The sequence below is a fragment of the Suricata suricatta genome, chromosome 7 (assembly GCF_006229205.1).
Source record: "Suricata suricatta isolate VVHF042 chromosome 7, meerkat_22Aug2017_6uvM2_HiC, whole genome shotgun sequence".
Lineage (NCBI taxonomy): Eukaryota > Metazoa > Chordata > Mammalia > Carnivora > Herpestidae > Suricata > Suricata suricatta.
Genome location: NC_043706.1, coordinates 47,922,379 through 47,948,582, shown reverse-complemented (window position 1 = coordinate 47,948,582; position 26,204 = coordinate 47,922,379). Strand labels below are relative to the sequence as shown.

General features: G+C 40.8%; 1 protein-coding gene across 1 annotated transcript in view; it reads left to right on the top strand.

Moving 5' to 3' along the window:
- PKHD1 (PKHD1 ciliary IPT domain containing fibrocystin/polyductin) overlaps nucleotides 1–26,204 on the top strand; it is a 466,767-nt gene that overhangs the window by 79,775 nt on the left and 360,788 nt on the right. Inside the window, exons 29-34 of the mRNA XM_029945445.1 lie at nucleotides 1,137–1,332; nucleotides 2,004–2,071; nucleotides 3,654–5,258; nucleotides 7,037–7,180; nucleotides 12,521–12,740; nucleotides 19,028–19,178. Coding sequence (XP_029801305.1) covers nucleotides 1,137–1,332; nucleotides 2,004–2,071; nucleotides 3,654–5,258; nucleotides 7,037–7,180; nucleotides 12,521–12,740; nucleotides 19,028–19,178 — 2,384 coding nt within the window. The remainder of the gene's footprint in view (nucleotides 1–1,136; nucleotides 1,333–2,003; nucleotides 2,072–3,653; nucleotides 5,259–7,036; nucleotides 7,181–12,520; nucleotides 12,741–19,027; nucleotides 19,179–26,204) is intronic.

Genomic DNA, 26,204 nt, shown 5'->3' with positions numbered 1-26,204 from the left:
TTGAGAGAGGCACCATGAGCAGGGAGGTTCAGAGAAAGAGGGACACACAGAATCCAAAGCAGGCTCCAGGCTCTGAGTTGTCAGCACTAAACCTAATGTGGGACTTGAACTCATCAACCACGAGATCATGACCTGAGCTGAAGTCGATGCTCAACCGATTGAGCCACTCATGGGCTCCTCAAGTAAAATTCCAAGCACCATCTTGCCTATGAGGTCTTTCTTGATATTCAGAATGTTGCTCTGGTTTGAACAAGTGCACTGCTTAGATATCGCCTCTCTTATGGGATGTTTTGTACTGGAGCTATTTTGGCACCCAGTTTACTCCCTTTGAGGTCTCTTTGAAGGAAGGATCTGTGTTTAACTTATTTTTGTGCCCTTTGTTGTGTCTCCTTCTTGGTACTCAGTAAGTATTTAAGGTAAAAAGAACTGAATTAAAGTGTTCATAGCATACATGACATTTTCGTAAAGTTGCTAATTAAACGACAAAGGTATTAAATTGCGACAGAAGACTGGGCTTAGGCCTTGATATTTCCCTTAAGTAGCTGTTCAACATTGGCTGCTGAACTTAGTTTCCTCAAAAGCGAAATGCCAGTTCTTCTACCTGCTCTATGAATGTCTTGAGGATAATGTGAGGGTGAAATGGGATGGTGAGTGTGAAAGTGGTTTGCACACTCTGTGGTACTGCACTCCTATACAGCATTTTAAGGGGTTCAGTGCGCACTGAGATCTAGCTTTAGACTTCTATCAGAAGGAAAGTGTAAGTTAAAGAAAGGGCTTTGGGGTGTTGTGTGCTGGTTGTGAAGACAGTCCCCCAAACTACTCCTCAATTTATTTTTGCATCTTGATTGGCTTTTACATGGAGTTCAGTTTGTGCCTTTTGAGTACAAGAGTCCTGAAAATTTTGATTTTTATGCCTTGAGACTATAGGCGGTGGCTCTATTGTGATAAGATTGTGAGAAGTTTTGTGATATGAGTTGTTAGAAGTTAGATTGGTATCGAAATGCTTATTTAGAGTGTAATACACAGGACTGATCACGTATTTAATTCTGAAAGATAGGTTTAAAGGTTTAAAATTGAAGAAGTTGTTGAAGCCACAAATTTACATCACTGAGGCTAATGGATTCTTTTCAATACAGGAGGTGAGACCCTCTTCGTGGGAATGGCACTTCTGGTAAACTACACAGATTTGGATGTAGAAGTCCGCATCCAAGACACTGTGGCTCTGGTTCATGTACAAATGGCTCAGGGCCTGGAAGTGGTGCTGCCCCCGCTGCCTGTCGGTCTCCACAGAATCTCGGTCTCCATCAATGGGGTCAGCATTCGCTCACAGGGGTGAGGTGCACACTTGCCATTAATTTTAGGTCTTTTCTATGGTCTAGTTTCAGTTGACGAAGTCTAGTTTTGAGTTAGGTCTTCACTTTCCCCCCTCCTTCTGAAGTTAGGGCATAAACAGATGAGAATTATACAATTTGAAGAAATCTTAGAGACCTTATAGGACGATACACTCCCAAGATCAACCCAAGGAAAATGTTTGGCTTATTAGTCAGTGACTTTCTGAGACTAAGATGTCATGGCTTTTGGTTAAGGTGGAGGTGGGGTGAGCATCTCTATGTACTGGGAGAATATTCTGTGCTTTAGCATCTTTGATTACATAAGACCCTTAATAAGATTGTGTCTAGGGCTTTGAATAAATGGCTTATAGTTATTGCCCAAGCCATGCTCATGCCTTGAAGGTCCTCAGCCCAGTATTTCTTCAAGAGTTTCCTCTCCTCATTCCAGAAATTTGGCTAAACTGTGTGGGCTGATGCTGCCAGATGATACAGGCCAAAGAAGATGTCCTACACATCTTCCCCCCCATGGTGTCCTTTCTTCTCTGTGGTGCAGTGCCATTGACAGCTGTCTCCCTCGCTGCTTCATGTCTGTTCTTCTCCCCCCATCTGTCTTTCCTCCCTTTCTCTCTTTCTAAAACTGTTATTTCATATCAGTCTCCCCATTTTCTGCAGGGTTGACCTTCATATCCAGTACATCACAGAAGTTTTTAGCATTGAGCCTTGCTGTGGGTCTCTTCTGGGTGAGTGATTCTCATATCATTGATTCAGCAGGTCTACACACCGGATATTCAGATTTTGTTCCTGGATTTGAACCAATGAGATCAGTAATGGGGTCCCAGGGAGAGGGCTTTCCTTGTGCTTTAGGAATCGAGTAGTGTACTTAGAAGGGTGTGAAAACTTGGTTATACTTTAGCTCAGTGAGCTCAGAAAAATAAAGAATTTTCACGACAAGAAGATGTGCCTGGTTTTGTTTTTCTAGGGGAAAGAGGCTGAAGCATCCAATGGGTAGCACATCTTTAGAGGATATTAGAAAAAGAAAGGAAGAGCATCCTACGTTAGTCTTTTATATACTTCATGTGTAAGAAGAGGAGGAATGAGTCTGGTGTCTTCACTTTCCTCTAGGGATGCAGGTTAAGGACCCAGAAGTGGTTAGAAACACAAATGCTAGTATGGAAGATGTGAGGACAAGACAGGGAAATCTAGAAAGCTATTCATTTTAAAAAAAAATTTAAAAGCTGTATATTTGCATGTGAATAATCATTGTGATAGTGTATGAAATAGCACTTTATTCTTTTTGAGTATATTAAAATCCTTTTAAAAGCTGCTTGCCTAGGGATACCTGGGTGGCTCACTTGGTTGAGCATCTGACTTTGGCTCAGGTCATGGTCTTGCTCTGCATCAGGCTCTGTGCTGACAGCTCGGAGTCTGGAATCTGCTTCACATTCTGTGTTTCACTCTCTCTCTCTCTCCCTCCTTCTCTTATGCTCTCTCTCTCAAATAAATAAACAAACAAAAAAAGCTGCCTGCCTATACCGCAGGTTTAGGTATGAGGTATCTTGCTCTAACCTATCCTGAAGATGGGGCTTGATAATCCCTCAACTAGAGAGACAAAGTCTAGGAATATATCAGCAGGGTCATGAGCATGTTCCAATATTTTAATAGTCCTTGATATGCTTCAACATACATACATGCACCTACACAGACATATACCTATATAATATATGACTATGGAAATATTACATAGAATAATATAGAGGTATAAGACTTCAAATTTGATTTTTTTAATCAGTGTGCAAGTTGAGTGTATACAGAATAAGCTACATATACTCTGCATAATAATCTGGAATATCATGTAAGATCATGGCAAATGACAAGTCTAGAGAATTTGATTTTTCATTAATTATGTATACATTATAATGTACATATATTCTCTCCACATAATATATAGAACATTACAGACTAACATGCCTGATAACATAGCAGTTGACAAGAATACTTCAAGAAATTAGATTTCCCATTAGTGTATAAGTTGATAGAAGTGGCTTTTAGGATTTATAAATAGATTTGAAAAAGTTTTGTCCTAAATATTATAAACATTCTTCACCTGCATGACAGTTAATATTGTGTTACTATTATGTGAATTTCAGCCCATCTAACTCCTGCCAAAATGGTCACAAATCTAACATTAATGAGGTGAGGTGATACAGCTGAGGCTTCCCTAACATCCCACCTTCCGCTTAGTTGTGCTGGGGTTAGACAGGCGCTGTGCATTCCTAGTTCTGAATATCAGGTTTTAAGTTTCGTTTTCGGTTCATGCTTTAGGTGGAACCATCCTCAGCATCTCGGGAATGGGGTTCAGCAGGAACCCAGCTTTGGTTTGGGTGCTTGTGGGTAATCGGTCCTGTGACATCATGAACTCAACAGAGACGGTCATCTGGTGTGAGACCCCGCCTGCCGCCCCGCTGCCTGATGCAGGTGTTCCTGCCATCCCAGCCCCCGTGGAGGTGTGGGCTGGCAATGTGTCCTTTGTCCAAGGACCCTCGCCAAGCCTGGTGGGGAAGGGCTTTACCTTCATGTATGAAGCAGGAGCAACACCAGTGGTCACTGGCATGCAAGGAGAAATCACGAATAGCAGCCTGAGGCTCTACGTGGAGGGAAATAACCTGTCCAACTCAGTGATCCTTCTGGGGGTCTTGAACTGTGATCTTGAGACACAGTTTTTAAGGAACAACATGAGCCTGTCTGGGTGCTCCTTTCCTCTTCACCATTTGGAGGCCAGCGTCTATCCAATCCACCTACGTCAAGAGCAGATGGGGTTTGCTAACATGTCTGCGGTGCCCCAGCAGTTTGTGATGACACCTCAGATAACAGCCATCTTGCCAACACATGGGTCTGCTTGTGGTGGGACAGTACTCACAGTGAGGGGGCTGGCTCTCAACTCCAGGAAGAGGTCAGTGCAGGTTGACCTTTCGGGTCCTTTTACTTGTATGATTTTGAGCTTGTGGGACCAGACCATCGTCTGCCAGATTAACAGAGTGGAAGATCCCTGGCTTGATTCCTTCATCCTGAACATCACAGTCCTGGTCAATGGGCTACCCAGTGAGTGTCAGGGCAATTGCACTCTTTTCCTGCAGGAAGAGACAACTCCCATCGTGGATGCCTTGACTACTAACATCAATGGGTCTCTGACCATGGTGCTGATTAGGGGTCAGAAGTTGGGCATCACAGCCGATGAACCAGTGGTGTTTGTGGATAATCACCTTCCCTGCATTGTAACTTTATTTAATGCAAGCCATGTGTCATGCTGGATAAGTGACTTGACCCCAGGACTCCACTATGTATCAGTTTTTCATACAAGAAATGGATATGCTTGTTTCGGTAATGTTTCCAGACACTTCTACATTTTGCCTCAAGTGTTTGATTATTTCCCCAAGAATTTCAGCATACATGGTGGAAGCCTCTTGACCATGAAGGGCACAGCTCTGAGGGGAGAGAACAGCACACTAGTCTACGTTGGACAGCAGGCCTGCCTGACAGTGAGCATCAGCACCGAGCTCATCCAGTGCATTGTTCCCATAGGAAATGGCTCTGCTGCCCTGGTCATCGAGATAGATGGACTTTCATACCAGATGGGAGTCATTGGTTATAGCAATGCCTTCACCCCAGAATTGCTGTCTTTTTCTCAGACTGATGACATCTTAACCTTTGTGGTGGCCCAGTTCTCAGGAGCTGCAAATGTTGACATTTTTATTGGGATGTCACCCTGTGTGGGTGTCTATGGCAACCGCACGGTTCTCCAGTGTATGGTCACATCCCTTCCTGCTGGGAAGTACCCAGTCAGAGGTTATGACCGCACAAGAGGGTGGGCCTCGTCTGTCCTGGTATTCACATCGACAGCCACTATTTCAGCAGTGACTGAGAACTTTGGTAAGTCAAACAAATAAGACAGACCTCCTTCTTTATGTGAGTGAATTAATAGCTACTGTTACTACTCTAGAGAAGAGGAAATCAACCTCAATCTGAATGACAGAAGAATAGAGATGCCCAATTGGCCTCTTAGAGTCTTGGTGTCCTCCTTAAAACTTGTTTTTGTCACATTCCCTGTATGAGGCTTTTTTAAAAAATCTAGGAATTTGTGCATATTCTGTAAGTGTGATTTTAATTTGATTCATTAACCTGATTTAATCTGTGTCTCCATACCATTTGTAAGAGCTCAAAATTTGATCAAGTAGAACATAGACACCTTCACCTGGTTTTAGCCCTATATACCAATTTGAATTACACTTACTAAATATCATTGATTTTCATCAGCTTGTGATTTTTCACAGATGAATTCATACCTGAGCAATAATAGATCAGTTGCATACCAGGGTTGCATTGGTTGAACTTTTTTCTCCTTTTAGATATATATACACTGAAATTAGCCTTGGCTTTTCTTCTAGTGATGGTTTTGGTTTCTGTTCACGTAAAGCCTTTTTGCAGTTGAGATAGCTCCAATCTGACTGTGATGCAGTATAGAGGAAATGATGGGAGCTGAATCTCAGACTGATGAAGTGCTTGCTAAGCCGATTCTTAGCACAAATTTGTCTGGGCTCAGCTATTTGGAATGCTATAGGGGTTGGGATTTTGGTCCTGACTCTAGTAATTTAGCTGGGTACCTTTCCTAAGCCTCAGCCTCCTCATTGGACAAAGGGGCTTAGGTTGAATACTCCCTAGTTGTCCTTTCTTCGAAGGATTCCAGAATTTTTATGAGAGAGCAGGGCTGCGAAATGCACCCTCACAATAAAGTCTTACTCTCGGGTTTGTCAGGTAAGCACTTTGACATCAGGACAGTGGCCACTGTCCTCATGTCTCCATGTGGACTAGAGGTTGCCACATGTCTGAGAGTCTGGGGACATTTACCTTTATTGGTTCTCATACTGACACAAAACATGGTGTGTGTTAACAACTGTCCTACTTTTATCTATGAGAAATCGGTGCTGGTGGGAGGGTAGACTGCTATAATGTTATTTTGAAGAGAAATTTGGCAATATTCATCAAATCTAAAACCTTTTCTTTTGACCTAGAAGTCTCACTTATAACGGTTTGCTGCAGTTTTATTCAAATAAATGTACGGCTCATTAACATTATTAATTGTCACAGGAGAAGAGAAATTAGGAAAGTGTCAATCAGTGGGAAAATTGCTAAATAAATTGTGGCACAATCATATAATGGAATTCTATGAAGTTTATTTACATGTACACATACTTGGAAAGACATATGCTATGTCTTTAAACAAGTTGTAGAAGAATATGGGTAGGAAGATTTTCTGTATATATAATTATGATTAAATTTTGGAAGGATTCATGAGAAAACAAACATGGCTACCTTTGGGAAGTGAAGCTAAGTTTTACTTTAATTGTATAGTCTTTTGTATAAAAAGAAACTTACAAATGATAAATAAGCATTGTTTTTCTATATAAAAGTAGTTACATTTTTGTAGGCTGTTGAGTATGATTGGAGTCTGACAGAAGGTGGACTCCAGGCTCTGGAGAATGGAGCTTAGTGTCGGGACACTAAGTTCTATACCAGGAACTTAAAGCCAGTTGTGTGAATTCTGGAGGGCATAAAAAGAATGATGGGCAACAAGAAAGCATGGATTTGAATTTTGAGTTAAGAAAGAGAGATTTGCCTCCGTGACCATGAACTTCTATTTCATTTTGAAGGCTGCCTGGGTGGAAGGCTCGTGCATGTGTCTGGAGCGGGATTTTCTCCAGGGACCGTCTCAGCTGCCGTGTGTGGAGCTCCCTGCCAAGTCTTGGCTAACGCTACAGTGTCAGCCTTCAGCTGCTTGGTTCCGCCCCTGGATGGTCAGTAGAAACACCACCTATTTTTTTTTTAAGAGTATATGTAGAAATGGTATTCTTCAGTCAACTATATATTTGTAATTCTGTCTTGACCCCTAAATTTTCTGTGTGTTCCTGGGAAGATGATTTCTCTATACCCTAAGAGGTTAGATGGGACTACCTATTAAAATGGCTCACAGTAACTTTTATCCTATTTATTACCTGTGTTCTTGATTGCAGTCATATGTCAACAGAGGAAATAATTCTGAGTTCTGAATATTAGTTTCACTGACAGCCTTAGGCATCGTAGGGAAAAAAATCTCTTGGTCTTGTTCTGAGAGGAGATTGTTGAAAACCTCTGCTCACTGGAGGTAGTGGTGTGGGGATTAGATCAGCAGGCTGGGCAGCTCTGACAGATTTGCCTGGCGGGCTCGGGTCTTGAATTCTTATTATAAGCAAAAGAGCCAACATTAACATCATCCTTTTATTCTGCAATGCCCAGAATTCACAACACCATGTTCTCTAACTGCTTAAAGCTTCACAGCCATCCAGTAGATTGTGGTCCAGGAAGCCGTGTCTTTGTTAGAAAGATGCAAAGCTTTGACGGTCCCATGATGGGACATTACAACACATGGTGATTACCCACTGAGCTCCAGAAGAAAAAGTCGAAGGGGGAAGAAAATGCCATTACCAGCATAGGACCTGCTTAGCCAGGTGATTAACTTGCTTGCATAATCATAGATCTTGTACCTGCGCACCTAGAAAGCCTTTGCCCATGTGCTTTCTGAATAGTGGTTTAAGTTAGATCCTAACTAAGGTGTCTGTAACTTGAATGTGTTTGAACGATTTACAAAGTAATCAAAGCATCACTGTATCCAAGCATGGATAAGAATTCCCTGATGGGTAATTGTTGGTAGTTTACATGAGATTATCTCAGATCAGAAGGGGAAGGAGGGAGAGGATGGAAAGTGAGATAAGGAGGAGTAATTTTCCTTGATTAAAATACAAACTGGCAATTGAGTTTCTTGTTATCATCATATATATGAGCAGAGCATATGGAAGAGAGATCTATTCCACTGAAGATTTCACACTGGAAAACTTAAGATACACTGGGAGATGGGTAGGTGGCTCAGTCAGCTGGGCAACTGACTCTTGATTTTGGCTCAGGCCATGATCTCGTGGTTCATGGGAAGAAACCCCTCGTTGGGCTCCGTGCTCACAGCATGGTATCTGCGTGGGATTCTCTCTCTTTCTGTTTCTCCTCCACTTGTATGTGTGCATGTACGTGCTCGCTTGCTCTCTCTTTCTCTCTCTCTCTCAAAAATAAATAAAAAAAATAAGACACAGTAAAAGATTTGAGTTTGAGACATAGCCTGTGTCATTCTCTACCTCCAGTGAGTAGACCAGTGTTGAAGTCCATGTGCAAAATTAATGCTTGATGAAAATAAATGAAGGAATTGGGAAGTGATGGAAACAGAAAACCATGACTCCATGTTTCTAGGTTACAGTATTTAATTAATATAGCTACAGTCTTTTAAAAAGGCTTTCATCCACATGCTGCTTAAATTAATTAACTTTTAAAAACTCCTTGGTATTATATCAAGATAGTTCATTTAGAAGTACAAAATGAAAATCACTGAAATTTCTGGGTTAGATAAATTGTGGTAGTAGAAGTTCGATAACTTATAGAAGAAGAGTAATAGAAGCTGTTATATTTTAAAAGACATGATCACATTTTAGAAAAGAACTTCCCAAAATTCCTTGGTTTTTAAAACAGGGAAACAGGAGTTGGAAGCTGTAACTCTGACCTTTGCCACTAGGTGTCACCAAACACTCACTGATTGTGCCAGAGCTGCTCTTTACTCTAGGGAAATGGATAATTGGAGTTATTTTCCTCTTGCATAAAGAAAAAGTCTTTTTAAAGACTTTTAATTACAGTGTCTAAATGTGGAGAGGAACTGAGGAAGCCAACACTATTGGTTTCTTACTTAAGATCCAGGATGGTATTCAAGGATTCTATCAAAATCCTGAATAAAACATTTTGAGTACATGTTTGTGTATTTTTTTTTTTTTTTTAGCAAGTAGGTCTATGATGGACATCAAATGATCCAAGAAAATATGCCTCACAAATTGCTAGTAACTATTAATAATTCCCCTACTTTCAGATGGGATTGCATATTATCAATTTAGTTAAGAATCTGTTATATGTTGGGATGCTTGGCTGGCTCAGTTGGTGAGCATGGGATTCTTGATCTCCAGGTTGTGAGTTCGAGCCTCATGCTGGATGTAGAGATTACTTAAAAATAAAATCTTAAAATATAACAGATTCTTTGTTTTGTTTAAAGAGGACTATTTCACCATAGAACCCTCGTGTGTGTTTCTCCATCACCATTGTCAGAGCAATCCATCCTTTTGCTCAACCAATGCTCCCCTGTGCTCCTTTTTTAAACTTAGAGCTGGCAGCTCTTCAGAAGGCTGCATGGTCTCAGACCTTCTAACCCTGTGGTCCTCAAGGATATTATGACTGAGAATTAGATCATTGCTACTGAGACTATATTATTATTATTAATGTTGCTAAATCTGCAGCATCACCTGCAAGTTCATTAGAAATGCGCATGCTGGGGCCACCTGATGGATTTAAACTTGCCATCAAGTAAACCTTTCAGTACTTCTCTTTTGAGCCTTTTCTGAATTCTTACCTTTTTGAAATAGAAGCCTCAAGTTCTGGCTCTATTGGGTGGTAGCATCATGAGATGCCTGTATATAATCTGGCACCGCATTTGTTTGGACAATTTCACCGCTGTCTTCCTGGTTTATAATCTTACTGTTACCTACAATTATTCCAAGGTGCTTTTTTTTTTTTTTTTTTTAAAGCTGGACATTCCTCATCTTATACTTACATGAGTTTTATTTTTTCTTCTGCGGTTACTGTCTTACTATTTTCATGCTGTTTTTTGTTTATTTCTGTAATTTCTCTAGTTTACTAAGGTCACTTTGAATTCTGAGTTTTATTCCCTAGTGTGATTTTGCACACTAAAGAAAGTGATGTTTCTCATTCTGGTTTGTGGATGACAGCCTAGAACTCGAACTTTCCTAATAATTGTTTTGCTTGACAATGTGTTTGCTTCCGTCAGTGGGGCAGGGGCAGTGAAGGTGGGGCTCTCAGGAAATGCCTTTTGCTGCCTTTGGTGTCCTCTGTGTTACCTCTCTTCCCAGTACATTTCTAACAAGTGAAATTTGTATTTTTCATATAATGGGTAGCTAAAATATCTCGTTCAGTGAAACTAATAATTCATATTTTTTAAAAACTCAGCAAGATTTTTGATGTTCCTCTTTCTTGCATTCATACCTTGCATTATATGGCATGACTTCTTTATGGAAACTCTAATTTTTCCACAAGGCGTGGACAGCTGAGGTGATTAACGTCACTTAATCCACCTTGTCAATTTGCATCCACCTGACCACCAATGAGTTCATTATTGTATAGGTGTTGAGCCTATATTTGCCCTAGGGCTTACTAACTGGAAAGTCTGTATGTATTGTCCTCGCACGGGAGAGTCCTACTGTCAGCTGACTTAATTGTTGTAATTAATTGCAAACACACAGTACCTACTATGTGTCAGGTGGTTTGGAATGTAGCAGCAACAATAATAATACTTGCATGTGGTTGAACAACTGCAAACATTCTTATGTGTGCTCCTCTCATGTACCCCTGGCCGGATGCAGCACTGAGACGGGCAGGCAGCTTGGGTTCAAGGCCATGGTCCCTGCTAATATTTGCTGCACCCTTGCACTGGGGGGTTTGCTGCAGAGGAAGAAAACTAGAGATTTTTCTTTTCTTTTTTTTTTTTTCATTTTATTAGGGTTTTCAAGTACAGCTGCTCCAAAACCATCTCATGTAGAGACTTATTTTACTCCTTAAGGTTATTGCAGGTCTACTTTGTTGGTGCTTTTTACATTGCATCTCATGACCAAGAAAGAAACAGCTAAGGGTTACAGGGCTTCAAAGAATTGCTTTTCTTTATAAAATGTGAATAGTCAAAATTAGGTAAAAATTAAGAACTTCTATTAATCAAGAGATCCCATCACGAGAATGAAAAGGCTAGCCACAAATTTGGAGAAGGTATTAGTAACCATAGAAACCTTCTAGGATTAGTACCCAAAATATATAAAGAACACAAATCAATAAGAAGAAGACAAACATTCCAGTACAAAAAAGGGCAAATGACAGAAATAGGAATTTCACAGAAGAGAAAATAGAAGTTCTTACTAAACATATAAAAAATTGTTTGAGTTAAAAAGTAATGATGCAAATGCAAATTAATGTAGTAATGAGATGCCATTGTGTTTGTACTGGACTGGCCAAAATTAAGTGTCTGATATTCCCAAGTGGCGATAATGATGTGGCAGAAGGGAAACATTAATATAGCCGCCCGGAATATAAAATGGCACAGACACTTTGTAAACATCATGGCATTGTCTTGTAAAGTTGAACTTGTACCTGCCTTATGAACAAGCCGTTTTCTTTAAGGCATACACCCTAGAGGAAATTTAGTATGTGTTTGTAGTAGCAAAAGCTGGGAAATACCCAGAAATCCATTGGTAGGAGAATAATATACTATAGTACTTTCACACAATGCCATATAAAACAGTAGTGAAATTGTATTCTCAAGTTTCATGTGATAGTATGGAATTTGATAAACCTTGGAAATGTAATATTGAGTGGAAAAAAAACAGGCACAAAAACATTATGCATGAGATTCAAAAACAAGTAAAACTCAACAATCTCTCATTTAGAAAAACCCACATGAGAAAGCAATTTTAAAAATGCAAATGGATGTTTCTGAGGATGAGGAGGAAGATGATGGTTTTGATGGAGAGACACAGATTCAAGGGCATCACAACTGTTTTAAATCTTATGTTGGCTTGTAGATTCATGAGTTTTTCTTATGATTCATATTTTACAAAAATGTTACTTATATTCTGTATGTATTTTGTATATATAGTTCATTAAATTTATTTTTAATGTTTATTTTTGAGAGAGCATGAGCTGGGGAGGGGTAGAGAGAGAGAGAGAAACCGAAACACAGAATCTGAAGCAGGCTTCAGGCTCTGAGCTGTCAGCACTGAACCTGACATGGGGCTTCAACTCATGAACCGTGAAATCATGACCTGAGCCAAAGTCAGTTGCTTAACCAATTGAGCCATCCAGGCACCCCATGGAGTGCATTTTTAAGAAAAGTAAATTGATAACTTAATTTTCCTATTTGTTAGAGGATAAGTGAAGTGCATTCATGTGACAGTAGGAGGCCTTCAGATCTTTTTGTGGTTACTACCTAATCTAATGGTGAGTGTTTCCTACAGTGTCCTTGGCTTTCCTGTGTGACCTGAAGCCTGAGGAAGAGAGCTGTGAAGCCTCCAGCTGCACCTACGTGCAGTGTGATTTGACTGTCACTGTGGGGACAGAGAGACTGCCCCAATCATGGCCTTACCTCTACATTTGTGAAGAAAGTCCCCAATGCGTCTTGGCAGCAGATCACTGGACAGGGTCAGCATTTCCACGGTTCTCAGGCCTTTTCATCAGGTAACCTGTCCTCTCCATCCCTGACCTTCCCTACAAATGCACGGCCAACGGACAGATGGAACCATCCGGAGCTGCAGGCTGGGTGGACATGGCCTCCAGGGCCTACCACTCCTGTTCGAGGGACCATTCCATTGTGGAGTCCGGCCAGCCTGCATATCAAAGCATCTCCTGTCTTTTCAAGTGTTCCCGAGAACATCTGAAAAATCTGCCCAGTAAACAGCTCGCTTTGTTCTTGCTCAGATTTTAATATTTATCTTCCGATCCAAAGCAACATCTGGTGAATGCCAATGGGGAAAAAGATTAGACATTATGAAAAACAGAAGGCTCTTTTCCCCTTTCCTTTTTCTTTTCTTTCCAAACAGATTCACAAGTATGAAAAAAAGTCATAGAGAAATCCAGCAGATTGCACAATGTTTATTCAAAAGAAAGGGGGATGTGCAGGCAGAATTACTGTAGATCTAGGATTTAGAAGCCATAAGCTTATAAAGAGTTTTTGAACTTAAAAAGCAAACAAATAGCACCACTTTCCAGGTAAAAAAACCCCTTTCTAAACAAATTGAAGGAAAAAGTGTAATCATATTGGTGACTCAGGACAGCCAAATTTCCACTAGCAATTCTTTTTCCATGCAGCATGTCATTTCAGTATTGAGTATTACCCTGCACTCTTTTTGATTTCGTATCGAGATAGAGTGCTTACACCTGATAGCTTAACCAAGGCCTATTTTCCCATTCAAAAATATAACTAAATAAGATTGATGGTACAGAATGAAAGCGATAATGAGTGTTTTTCATGCAAGGCTGACTTTTTGATGTCCTGAGACAGCCTGTGTTTGAGTATGAAGTCATCAGAGGAAGAGAGGAAACTCCAGGGCTGGTTGTTTTCTAGAAGGTGTGAGAGGCCCCTGGGTGGCTCAGTCGGTTAAGCCTCTGGCTTTGGCTCAGGTCATGATCTCATGGTTTGTGGGTTCGAGCCCCAGGTCGGGCTCTGTGCTGACAGCTCAGAGCCTGGAGCCTGCCTCCAATTCTGGTCTCTGTCTCTGCTCCTTCCTGCTCATTCTCTGTCTCTCTCTGTCTCAAAAAAAAAAAAAAATCAGAAGGTGTGAAGAGCCCTTCATAGGTCATGTAGGAAAGAGGGTGCTGGATGTTGTCTTCAGGCAGGACAGGATTTCAGAACTCATGAATACTGGATACCCAGAAGTGCATGTCAGGTCCTGGTTCCAAATTCACCAGCTTCCCAGAATTCTCCTTTGATATTCTTCTATGTTCTTCTCTACTGCAGGAGGTCTCTGAGGGAACTGAGCCTCCGACCCTGTTAGAAGTTATGCCTTTTCTATTGATATTATTTGGCAATATGCACTGATAACCTTATAATTCTTCATTTACCGTGTTCCAGTAATTTCACTTCTAGGAGTTTTATGAAAGCAGTTAGACCTATATAATACTTATGAAAAACTATATTTTTTGAAGTTTTAGTTTGAACTATTTAATAATAAAGAATGAATCCAAATGCTAATTTACTAAGACACCTTTAAAAATCATGATGCAGAATATTTAACTGCAGAGGGAGATGCTTATAATAAAAGGTACAGGTCAGAAAATAGCATATCACTTTACTTTTAAAGGTGTATAGTATGTGTTTATACATGCATATAACAGGTGATTAGAAAAAAGACTAGAAGGATGTAGTCTGAAATGCCAAGTGCCTACCTAGGTAGTTGGAGTATTACCTAAATTTATTTATTGAGTTTTTATGTATTTTTTTTCAGTGAACATGTACTAATTTAATAACCAGAAAACTCAGAGGCCAGAAGGGAAGGAGTATAAGAAGGAAGGAAAGTTCTCTACATGAGCTTGGGGAGGTATTTAAGGTCTTGGAGGCCAAAGTAAGGAGTTTAGAGTTTACATTCTATTCTCAGGACACATTAACATCTTTCCAGGGTCACACAGTCCAGCCTTGATAGTGTCAGGACTGGATCTCTGAATGACCGTGTACTTGGCCTGATGCTATGCCGTTAGCATCAGTGATGAGAGCCTGGGCTGAAGTGAGCAGTTCACCGATATTCCGGAACCACCAGAAGCCATTTCAAGTGAAGTGAGGGAGACGTGAACACTGCAGGTGTTTTGTCTGTCCTAGAGAGTGTGTGCAAGATTACCTGCTTGCTTTGGGATCTGATCAGACCAACTGAAAGAACCATAGATTAGGAGTCCAGAAATTTTAGGTTCTAGAAATCTCTTTGCCACCATTTGGACCAAAACTGTTTATCTCATTCCTTAAAATAATTATTTGTGTGTGCATGTATCTGCATACACATGGATGTTGTCTACATCTGTGTATGTCTCTCTATACACACATTTATATTTAAATGTGGCCCATTGTGCTACTTAACTGATAGAATTATTGTGGAAGAAAAGATGGAATAGGAGCTATTCAGAAACTTGGAGATTTTGTAAATGTTAGTCTATTTTATTTTATTTTTAAGAGAGAGCGGGGGAGGGGCAGAGAGAGAAAGAATCCCAAGCAGGCTCTGCCTTGTCAGCAAGGGCTTGAACTCATGAACTCTGAGATCATGACCTGAGCTGAAGTCGGACACTTGACCAACTAATCCACTTAGGTGCCCCAATGGTCTATTTTTGAAATGCTGGTATCTCTGCTAATTTCGATGATGGATTTTTAATGAAAAGTAATCTCTGGTGGGATAACCAGGGAAAGACACAAAAAGAAATATGATCTAAAGTTTGCAAAAAAAAAAAAAAGGCTAAGCTAATAGAAAGTGGTTTTAGTGGCACCTAGGTGGCTCAGTGGGTTGGTGGCCAACTTTGGCTCAGATCACAATCTCTTGGTTTGTAAGTTTGAGCCCTGCATCAGACTCTGTACTGACAGCTCGAAGTGTGGAACCTGCTTCAGATTCTGTCGTCTTTGTTCTTTCCCTGCTTCCATTCTCTTTCTTTCTCTCTGAAAAAATAAACTTGAAAAAAAAGTGGTTTTAACTCTTTCTGAGCAATAAGCACATGATTAGGGTAGACAGTGCATTCCCACTGGTGAATGAGGGGGGAGCCAGGTGGGGTGATTTACTCCATTTTATTCTAGTCTTTGCTGATGAAGATGCTGCAAAGGGCAGAAGAAGCCTTAATAGCAGGGTAGAAGCCCAAGACCAAAAGAAGGTTGTATAGGAAGTTGGTCTTTTACTTGAGTTCAAGTTTGTATCCCAGATCATTTATGTCATTGAGTACAAATTACTTGCTTGTAGGACTGAGAGTGCACTACCGGTAATGTGGGTGAGAGGGGGCCACACAGCAGATAGAGGAGATGGGCCAATACTGCTTTCCGAAAAGGGTAAAAGGGGATTCTGGAAATTTAGACAATTAAGCTTGTGTGATTCCTGACAAAATTCTAGAAGGAATTATTAAGCGTATGGTTTGTGAGCTTTCAGAAAAATAAGTACAGATCTCCCTCAACCATGGGGTTATGACCCAATAAAGCCATCGTAAGTTGAAAATAATCTAAGATGAAAATGCATTTAATACATTTAACCTACCAAATATCATAACTTAGTCTAGTCTACCTTAAATGTGCTCAGAACACTTGTATAAGCCTACAGTTGGGCATAATCACCTAACATGAAGCCCATTTTATAATAAAGTGTTGAATGTCTCCTGTAGTTTATCGTCTCCTAAAACATGCAGAACACAATGGCTGTATGGGGACAGGATGGCTGGAAGTGTGTCGGCTGTTTATCTTTGTGATTATGTGGCTGACTGGGAGCTACTGCTGCCTAGCATCATGAGAGAGAATTGTGCCACATTTCTCTAGTCCAGGAAAAGATCCAAATTCAAAATTAGAAATACAGTGTCTATTAAATGTGTATCACTTTCAAACTATCATAAAGTAAAAAAATCATAAATCAAACCTTTGTAACTCAAGGACTATCCGTAGCTATTTGGGTACTGATTCATAAGGAACATGGTGGGGTGGCAAACAATATTTATTTGCTTTCTGATGTACTTATAAGTGATTTCTGATGGCAATAGAGAGGGAGAGTTTCTCCAACTATTCCAATACCTCCACCCTCGCTCTGAGTAGCAAAAGAAAGGTTCTAGCTGCAAAGCTGAGTGGCTTGACATACTGACTTTGAAGGTCAGGTGTTTTATTTGAAAAACCCATGTGACCTTTGCATTCTATTCCACCAAGTTTCCATGTTTGTCTAACTATTACATTACATTTTAATTTAAAATTTAAATTACTTTCCTGAATCTTTGAGAACAAGTGACACTTCATAAGCAAATGCTGTATTTACCCTGCCGCTGTCTACCCCCTGGAGGATGGATCAGCGAAATGGGTTTGGAGTTACAAGATAAGCCCCAGGTTCAAAATGCATTTGAGCAATGGGCTCACATCAGTGAAAAGACCTGTAACAATAACGAATGTCAATTCCCACATTGACATTTCAACAATAATATCGACAAAACTACTACCAAAAACTATAATAAGAGTTGCCTTTATCAAACAGTTACTGTGTTCCAGATTCTTTGCAAATCATTTTGTAGGCTGCATTTCACCCCATCCTGCCTCAGCACCTCTATGAAAGGTGCCTGATGGTGATAACTCCATTTTATAAACATTGGAACAAAGCTTAGAGAGTAATGTCCTCACAGTGTCCTAAAGATGGTAAATACCTGCTTTCGGATTCAAATCTATCTGGTTTGCTTCTAAGCCTAACCTCTGCATGCTAACGCTTCTCAGGAAGTCACATGCACAAATGCATGTTTGTGGATCTGAGACTTTGTTTTCCACCACCTTAACTTAAGCAAGGGGCTAGGAAACAAGCAGTGTTAGATGCCATGGAGGGAGGGCTCAGATAAGCCCAGACCACAGCCCCAGTGGTTAACTCAAAATATGGGTTTGGCCTGCATGATGTCAAAACATGGACCATCAGGAGTAGGTCCAGAGCATGGTGGGTATGGAACTCATGACTTGGGTGAATATGAAGCTGGAAATACGTTACCACGAAGAAGAGAAGACTCCGTAGTTATCCTTTTCACTATTTCTAGCAAATTATGGGAGGAACCAAGTTGACATTGGTTTGAGAAAAGAGGCTCCAGTTCAACATGACTTCTAGTTTCTCAGGCAGTGACCTTTTGCTCTTCCCATGGCCCTTCTTGGTCTCCCCTTCTTCCCACAAAGATGACTGATCCTTCTTCATGCTGATGTTTAAACAGCACCTCAAAACTTGAGAGTATGTGCTCTGGGACACAGGACCCCTGAGTTCTCATCTTGGTGCTGCCGTACAGTTAGCTTTGGCTTTTTGTGAATCTCCTGATCTGTGTGGGTTATGTTCTTTATGCCTCTATCTACTTTACTGGCCAAAATGAGGTCATACAAATGAAACCGTTGAAAAGTAGAAGACATCAGTGTTACTAATACTCTTTGAGTTAGTTGCAATAATGCCTAAAGCCAGGATTATTGTTGAATAAATGTCACACCTGTTGGGGACAGTCGCCTGCAATACCCATGCTTTCGCCTCCTCTAGACTGCATATTTTTAGACTTTCTGAAATGCTACACTGCTGTTTTTCATTTTAAATCCAGTCTGGCTTCTCTCCTTAAAGCAAGAGGACTTTTAAAGCGAGTGGCTCATAGTGTAACTGGCAACATATATCGAATCTCCTTAGTCTGGGCTGTTAAGTAAGTTTAATTAATTTACTAAGTTAATGTTCCACTGCTAGCAACAGAGCCTCATTGCCATCAGCTGGGGAGAGGGAATTGAAAGCCTAAATGAGCTCATTTTTTCACAGTTGGAATTAGGGACCAGTTAGCCAGTTGTGTGGGTTTTCCAATTTCTCCATCTGCCCTGGGGGGATTCAGGCAATTCACTCCCCCAACACTAAGTGTGAGAAAGAACAGAAAGAGGAAAGGGGAAAAGAAAAAAAAAAAACAACACCTCTGCCCAACATTTGCTTCCATTTTTGGCACTGGAAGTATTGTGTGCACATTGCTTGTTAAGCTGGGCTTCAGAGAAGCTTTTGCTAATGTTCCTAATAGATTCGGAAAAGAGGAAGGCCTCAGTGAAAGATATTTACCATGTGCATTTTCATTGCAGGGTGTGCAGATAAAAGGAAAACAAATAAACAATAAAAGAATGGAAACAAAATTACAGAAATTTGCAAAATTTGACAAATGGTGGCCTGTAGTTGCCACAAGCTAATGGCTTGCAATGATTAATAAGAGTAAAAATAATTGCATTTCATTAAGATTGATGACACCCCATTTAACCTCCCCTCTCGTTTCAGCCCTAAAGTGGAAAGAGATGAAGTTCTCATCTATAATAGCTCCTGTAACATTACCATGGAAACTGAGGCAAAGATGGAGTGTGAGACGCCTAATCAGCCAATTACCGCCAAGATTACTGAGATACGGAAAAGCCGGGGCCAGAACACTCAGGTATAATCAAATCTCTTTTACAGACTGATTCAAACAGCTCAAATTAAATTTGTAATATTGTGTACATTAAAAAAACAATTTAGTCCAAATGGCAGCGATATATAATATTAAATGCTCTCAAACTTTGAGAAGCTGGTGTAATGCACAACATCTGAACTCATGGTTAACTATGGTTAATCATATATTTTCTCAAAAATAAATGAGTGCTGCCTGGGCTTTTTTAAAGCAAATTCTGAACAGATAATCTCCTCAGCATTTTGTGCTGCTCTCTGCGTGCATGTTTGAAAGGGGTTCTCTGTGGTCTATTTCTTCATGAAATAAATGGCCCTCAATTTCACCAAGCCCTTCTGGAAGGTTTCCAAATCACTCAGCCATCCTCAGTTGGTGGGATGGCAGTGTGTGCTGGTCCATCCGGTTCGTCTGTTCCGTGGAGATCAGAGTGGAAGCTTCAGCTTCTGAGGTGATTACATGGAAATGAGAACTGGAAAGCACTGTGGGGGCATTTGGTCTAGCCTCTTTACCTTGATTTATCTGTTGTGAAATCCTCTAAACCACTCCTCCAAGTGGCTCCCCTAAGAATGTGTTCTTAAACTCCCCACTGAGAGACAGAGTGTCCACAGCTTCCCCAGGGAGTTTTTGAGAGTACAAATCAGAGGCTGAGGGCTCTTTGGAAATATATCAGATAATCTTTTACAACTCTCTGGGCTTCTCATGATATACAGATAAAAAATATTTATTGAGGACCTATTCCCTTAGGTGCTGTTTTCATTATGAAAGCAATTCTTGGGTTTTCCTTTTTGTCTCTTTGATTTGGAACAAACATTTATGGAGTGCCTATTACGTGCCTCACACGACGTGAGATTATCTACTGCATGTTGCTTTAGTTAAACCTTCTCAATCCCAAACTGTATCTCCTGGATTTGTAGGCATAGTCCTTTGTTATTTTGTTTGTTTATTTGTTTTGAGAGAGAGTGCTCAAGTTGGGGGATGGGCGAACAGAGAGAGAGGGGGAGAGAGAGAAAATCCTCAACAGGTTCCATGCTGTCAGCTCAGAGCCCGACCCTGGGCTAGAACTCACAAACCCTGAGATCATGATCTGAGTTGAAATCAAGAGTCGGCTACCTAACCGACTGAGCCACCCAGGCACTCCTCCCTGTGCCCCTCTCTTGGCAGTTGGCTGTCAGTGACAGTCTAGTGTTTATCACAGGGCAGTGGTATGTGAGTTGTGTTGTGTATCAGTGTTGTATTGTGGAAGGAGAGCTGTAGGACACTCAACGACCTCTAAGCCTTCCCACGCCTCAGTTTCTGCCTGAGAACTCATGTGGGTTGTTGGCACGTGAATGTGAACAATGCCAGTGAAAGGGAGGGAGGAGGCAGGTTGCACAGTGCCTAAGTGTGGCCTCTGGAGCTAGACGGGGAGGGGGACAGGCGGGCGGGCAAAGTGAACATATCGCTTGCCACCTGGTGGACTTCAGACAAGTTGCTTAACCCCTCTGTGCTTCAGTTTTCTCATTTGTAAAGTGGGGAGAATAATAGAACCCAGATAATAGGATTGGTTGGAGGTTTGTAGCCTAACATGTAAGCCACTGTCACCACCACTCCCACCAGACAAATGTCTGGTGTTAGCCATTACTGGTAGTTCTGGTTTGTTAGTAGTTGTGCTAGAAAACGACATACCATCATTCTCTGTGGTGCTTGCTGGTTTGACTAGATCGTTTTGCTTCTTAGATTTCATTTAATTTTTCATTATCTGAAGGGGTAATTTTGAATTTTTTTCAGAAGTTTACATGCCTCAGTCTTCTTTGAATATTTATTCGGCATGTATTTATTGAGTTTCAACCATGTTCAAGGTTCTTTGTCATGCTCTGAAAGAGATAAAAACATAACATGGAGAGAGGCTCCTTTAGGGGGTAATAAGGAATAGAGGCCATACAGGATGTAGGTGAGACTCGAAGACGGACACATAGAATCGATTCATCACAGTTGTATGAGATGTTGTGTCCCATCCAGACAAGCCCTCTCACTCTCACTCAAGAGATGAGCTAACACGTCCTTAAAGGGAGGTGACCTGACAAAGGCCACACACTTAGTAATTTGGCATCATAGCCCGTGTGGCCATAAATCACTATGGGGGCAGTAGGCCATTTAGTCTCTGGAAACCAGCGGGTTTTGTCTGTGAAAATCTGCTAGGCCAGTGCCAGTGTCTAGGAGATTCCAGTCCTGGTATGTATGGTTACCCTTTAGATGTTGTGATGTCTGGCTTCCCCGCTCAGGTGTGGGGGTGACATGTCACCTGTGTTGGCATATACAATTGCCTTATCTGGACCTAGATCTGGGGAAAACGAGTGCTGACAGGTGCTTAGCCAGGATTAGAATTCAGGTCTCCAGCTCTAAGTCCTAAGTGAGAACCTTGGAGCATAAGTTCCATAAAATGTTAATGAGTATTTTGTGATAAAAGTGTTGCAAGATTAAATACATTTGTGAAAGCTGGTTAAAGAAAGTTATATATGTGTGTTTTTTTTTTAACCAAAGGACTTTTGAAAACGTTCACATGTGAATTTCTAAGAGAGAGCTTTTGTGTGGAGTATTATCCCAATCTGTTTGTCAATGGACCATCTTATTTTCAGAATCTCTCGTGTGTTCATATGTGTTTGCTGCTCTCACTTAGGAAACTGTTGTTCATGCTGTGCTATTCCCTTTCCAACAAGTGGGGGATCAGAGGTGGGAAAGATTATTTTCAGATGGGGAAGTCATCCAGGTCTGTCGAAGTAGGTGGCATTTATATCATGCCTTGAAGGTTTAGGCATTCAGGGTTGCCAAGGGAAGGTTTTTCTGGTAGAGGAACCAGGGTGCACAAGTCACTGAGGCAAGAACCTATAGGGATAGTCCAAAGAACATGATGTGTGTGAAGGGGACTAGTGAGTTGTAAGTTTGGGAAGGTGGGCTGGGATTGCGATGGCTGGCTACAAGTTTGACTCTTGAATTCATCGGGTGACAGATAATTTATGAGGAGTCACTGCATGATCGCAGGTGTCCTTTAGTCACATTGATCTGGTTGCTGTGTGTGGGGTACCTTGAGCAAGCCATGGGAGGCAGAAGCATCTTAACCGGACAAGAGAGCACTGAACTAGGGAAGTGGTGGAGGTAATGGAGAGGAGGAACACACACGATAGTCTGCACTTGGTAACTTCAGTTAGTCAATGTGCTTAAAGATATAGAAAAGGGAACGTAGGTAAGAAAATGACATGCTGACTTTCCAAAATGATCTCTTCAAACTTTTGGAATATATGTATAATATAAATATATTCATGCTCATGACTCCCCCATTGTAATCTTCCCCTCCATCCCAGAGCTCTCTCCTGAACCTTAGATTCCCAAATTTTAGGGCCTACTGATCTCTTTACTTGGATATGGAAGTGGCACCTCAGATCTTGCAGATTCTGAATTGAATTCCTAATAGTCACTGCTTGTCCCGGCTACTCCCCTGTTCCCCACCATAATCCTGGATTGAGTTGGTGGCAGCTCTATTCAGTTTCTCAAGCAATGGAGACATTTTTAGATCTCCAAATTTTACATTGGATCCTTCGGGAAGTTATGTTGGCTGTACGTTTAATCTGACTACTTTGTAGCAACTTAGCTATCATCGTCACTACCATGCTTTACTGAGCATGACAAGACTCACCCAACTAGTTCACTTGTTTCCACCCTGGCCTCCCTTCAGTCTGTTTTAATGGGACCCTCACAATCCTTTCAAAATAGGTCAGATGATTTCACTCTGCTCACCAACTTTCCATTAGCTCCCAAATTCTCTTGCAATTAAAAGTTGAGTTCTTATGTTGACCTAAAGGGCCATTCTCTGCACCAACCCTGTTCTCCAGTTCTTCCGTGTCTTCACCTTTGCCTGCTTTGTTCCAAGCCCGCTGGCTCCTTGCGGTTCATGGAACATGCCAGGCTTGCTTCCACACTGAAAAGTTTGCATTGACTGTCTCTTCTGCTTCAAATACTCTTTCTCCTCTTCTTTGAGATACAACCTTTTCATTTTAGCTTTTTGCTGAAATGTGACTTACTCATCGAGGTCTACCTTTACCACCCTATGTAGAACTGTACCCCAGTGCTGCTCATTCCATATATCATACTTGGCAACTTCCCTTACTCTGTTCTATTTCCCCATAGTCCTTATCACCTGCCAATATGCTATGTAAGTTAATAATACATTATGTTTATTGTTTAGTGTCTGACTTCTCTTGCTAGAGTATGATCTCCCAGAAGGCAAAAATGTTGGCCTGCCTTGTTTAATGGTATATTCTAAGTGCTTACAACAGAGACTGAAATCAGTTGTACTAATGAACAGTATAGAAATGCAAACAAGGGTAGTTAAAACAAGCCAAATCACATATTGTTTCTCTAATCCTATTCCCTGAAGATTCTTATCTGAAAGGAAACAGACACACATCCATTTCCACACAAAGATGCTATTGTGTCATTTATCTTGTTCTTCAATCTGTATTTTTAAAAGTTTTTACTACTTATTTTTGAGAAAGAGAGTATGAACAGGGGAGGAGCAGAGAGAGAGGAAGAGTCTCCAGTAAGCTCCATGCTGTTAGCTCAGAGCCCAATGTGGTAACTCACAAAACATGAAATCATGATCTGAGCTGAAATCAAGAGTTGGATGCTTAACTGACTGAGCCACCCAGGTGCCCCATAACCTGTATTTGTTTTTAAACCTAATGGCTCTCTAGGATATAAGCTCCTTTGAATACAACTTTGTTTTGCCACCACTGTTTCCAAATGCTTTGAACTAGGCCAGTGCAGGGCAGATCTCATTAAAAATTGTGGAATGGTTGAATGGATTTACAAATGAATGAATATATCATGGTCTTTTTATTTCAGCTCAGGTACATTTTTCTTTTCTTCTAAAGGCATTAATTATGCCTCCTGTGTATTACTGTGATACATTGAAACGAGACAATCTATCAACAAAGAATTGAAAGAATGCTGGAGAACGCCATAAGGTGCTCTAAGACCACCAGTAGTTTTGAGGGATTTCTGAAGGACAAATAGTGGACTGGGTTGGATGGGCTGGGAAACCACAGCAGAACATACAGAAAGCAAAGAAAGTTAAGAGAGAATTGATAAAACATAAGCTATCCTCTCCTATGGAGCTCTGGGAGAAATTCCAAGCTTGAGCCAGGGCAGATACTGGGTCAGGGTAATTAACGAAGGGATTGCTTGTGGAAATTGCTGTGTTGACAATTTTTCCATTCTCTCTCTCCCCATCCCTTCCTCCCCCCCCCACTACTCCCTCTTTCATCCCTCCTCCCTCCATCTTTTTCCCTTTGTACACGAAGTGGTTGGATTGGCTGCTCTCAGGGTGAAGTCTTAAGCGCAGCTCATAAAACAAAGAGGAATTATTTCTTTGAGTTTGGTCTACTATGGATGTTAGGACACCTATTAAACTCAGTCAAACCCATGGCAACTTTAAAACTCCAGGGAAGGAGGGAGGGGCAGGAACACAGCATTGTCCCCATTTCTGCCTCCAAGGAATTCTTTTACATTCACTTGACTCATCCAGATGTTTCACCCAGCAATTTCAGTTGTGATAACTGGAAGAGGTTTCTCTGAACATCTGCCATATCAGTGAAAAAAGAAGCCTGAAAACAATGCTGTTAAGGTTATCTGCGAAATGATTTTAAACCTAGAATCCTATATACAGTCAAATACTATTTGGTGTAAGAAAAAAATAAAGACATACATGCTATACAAAGTTCAGAAAGTTTATCACCCTTGTGCACTCTCTGAAAAATGATGTACTCTAGCAAATTGTAAAATGAATCCAGGCATGGAGTCGATATAGAATACAAGAAACAGTAATGAACCAAGATCCCCCAAAACAAAACAAAAATTGTTGAAAATGTAGCTCTGAAGCTTACTATAGATAAGAATGGATTCTTAACCATTCAGGAACCTGTTTCAAATAGGTATATTAAAAGGAGAACAAGAAACATCCATAAATATCTTCTTTGATAAAATGAGGTATTTGTAAAACAAACACAAACATTATATGAAGACGAAAGGTAAATAAGAGAGGCACATATGATTTAAGTTCCTGGAAAGGGAAACTTAGATAAAAAGCAAGACAACTTGCCCCAAAGAACCCTGAAAAAGCTTTAGGTTTAGAGAAATGTAAGTACCAGGAAATAGGTCTGAGGCAGGATGCTAAAAATTATGTGTGTGTGTGTATGGGGGGATGGTTATTTGAAATACCCTATAAAGTGTAGTAAGATCCCCAGAAAACTGCTCCTCACTGACCCAACCTGGACCCCTCTCTTCGGGATACAGTGGCATCATTTGCACACAAATCAGATTAGTAAGATATTAATTAGGTGCTTGATACCAAGTGTAAGGAGATAGGGATGGAATATGGCATTGAAATCTGGCTGATTATTGGAAAATCTGCTTACTCTTTAGAGAGGGGTCAACCTCCCCTGATCCCACTAGATACTTTCCTCTGTCCAGCTGAGAATTCTCGCAACCCGAGTTCTCCTCCTCCTTCTAGAAAGGAGACACAGATTCTTATTTGGAGAGATTCAACCAGAGTAAAGATCCACAGATTTTTGTATTTGGAAGTCTCATGAAGTTCTGCTTACAGAGATCATCCACTCAGATTTTTAGTGCATTGCTCTTAAATTGAATGGAAGGGTTTCTGGTTTTGGCCATGAGAAACAATGAGTTGTAGACTTTGGTTCCTGCCATAAGCAACTACACAGCCTGTCAAAATATATCTTGGGCATTGGATAATAGCACAAGGTTGTGGTCCTTGAGAGAAGAGGGGCACATGAAGAGCAGCTTTCTGTCTGGGAGCATAATTCCAAATACAGCACTGGGAAATAGAACCCAAGCAGAGAGAAGCAATCTCACTGGAAGAAACAATCAGATATGAGAGTTGAGGGTGTTTATGTAGGGAGCTGGTATGGAAAAGGAGGTAGAAGTAGGAGGGACAGAAAAATATTCAATGAGGGGTGCCTG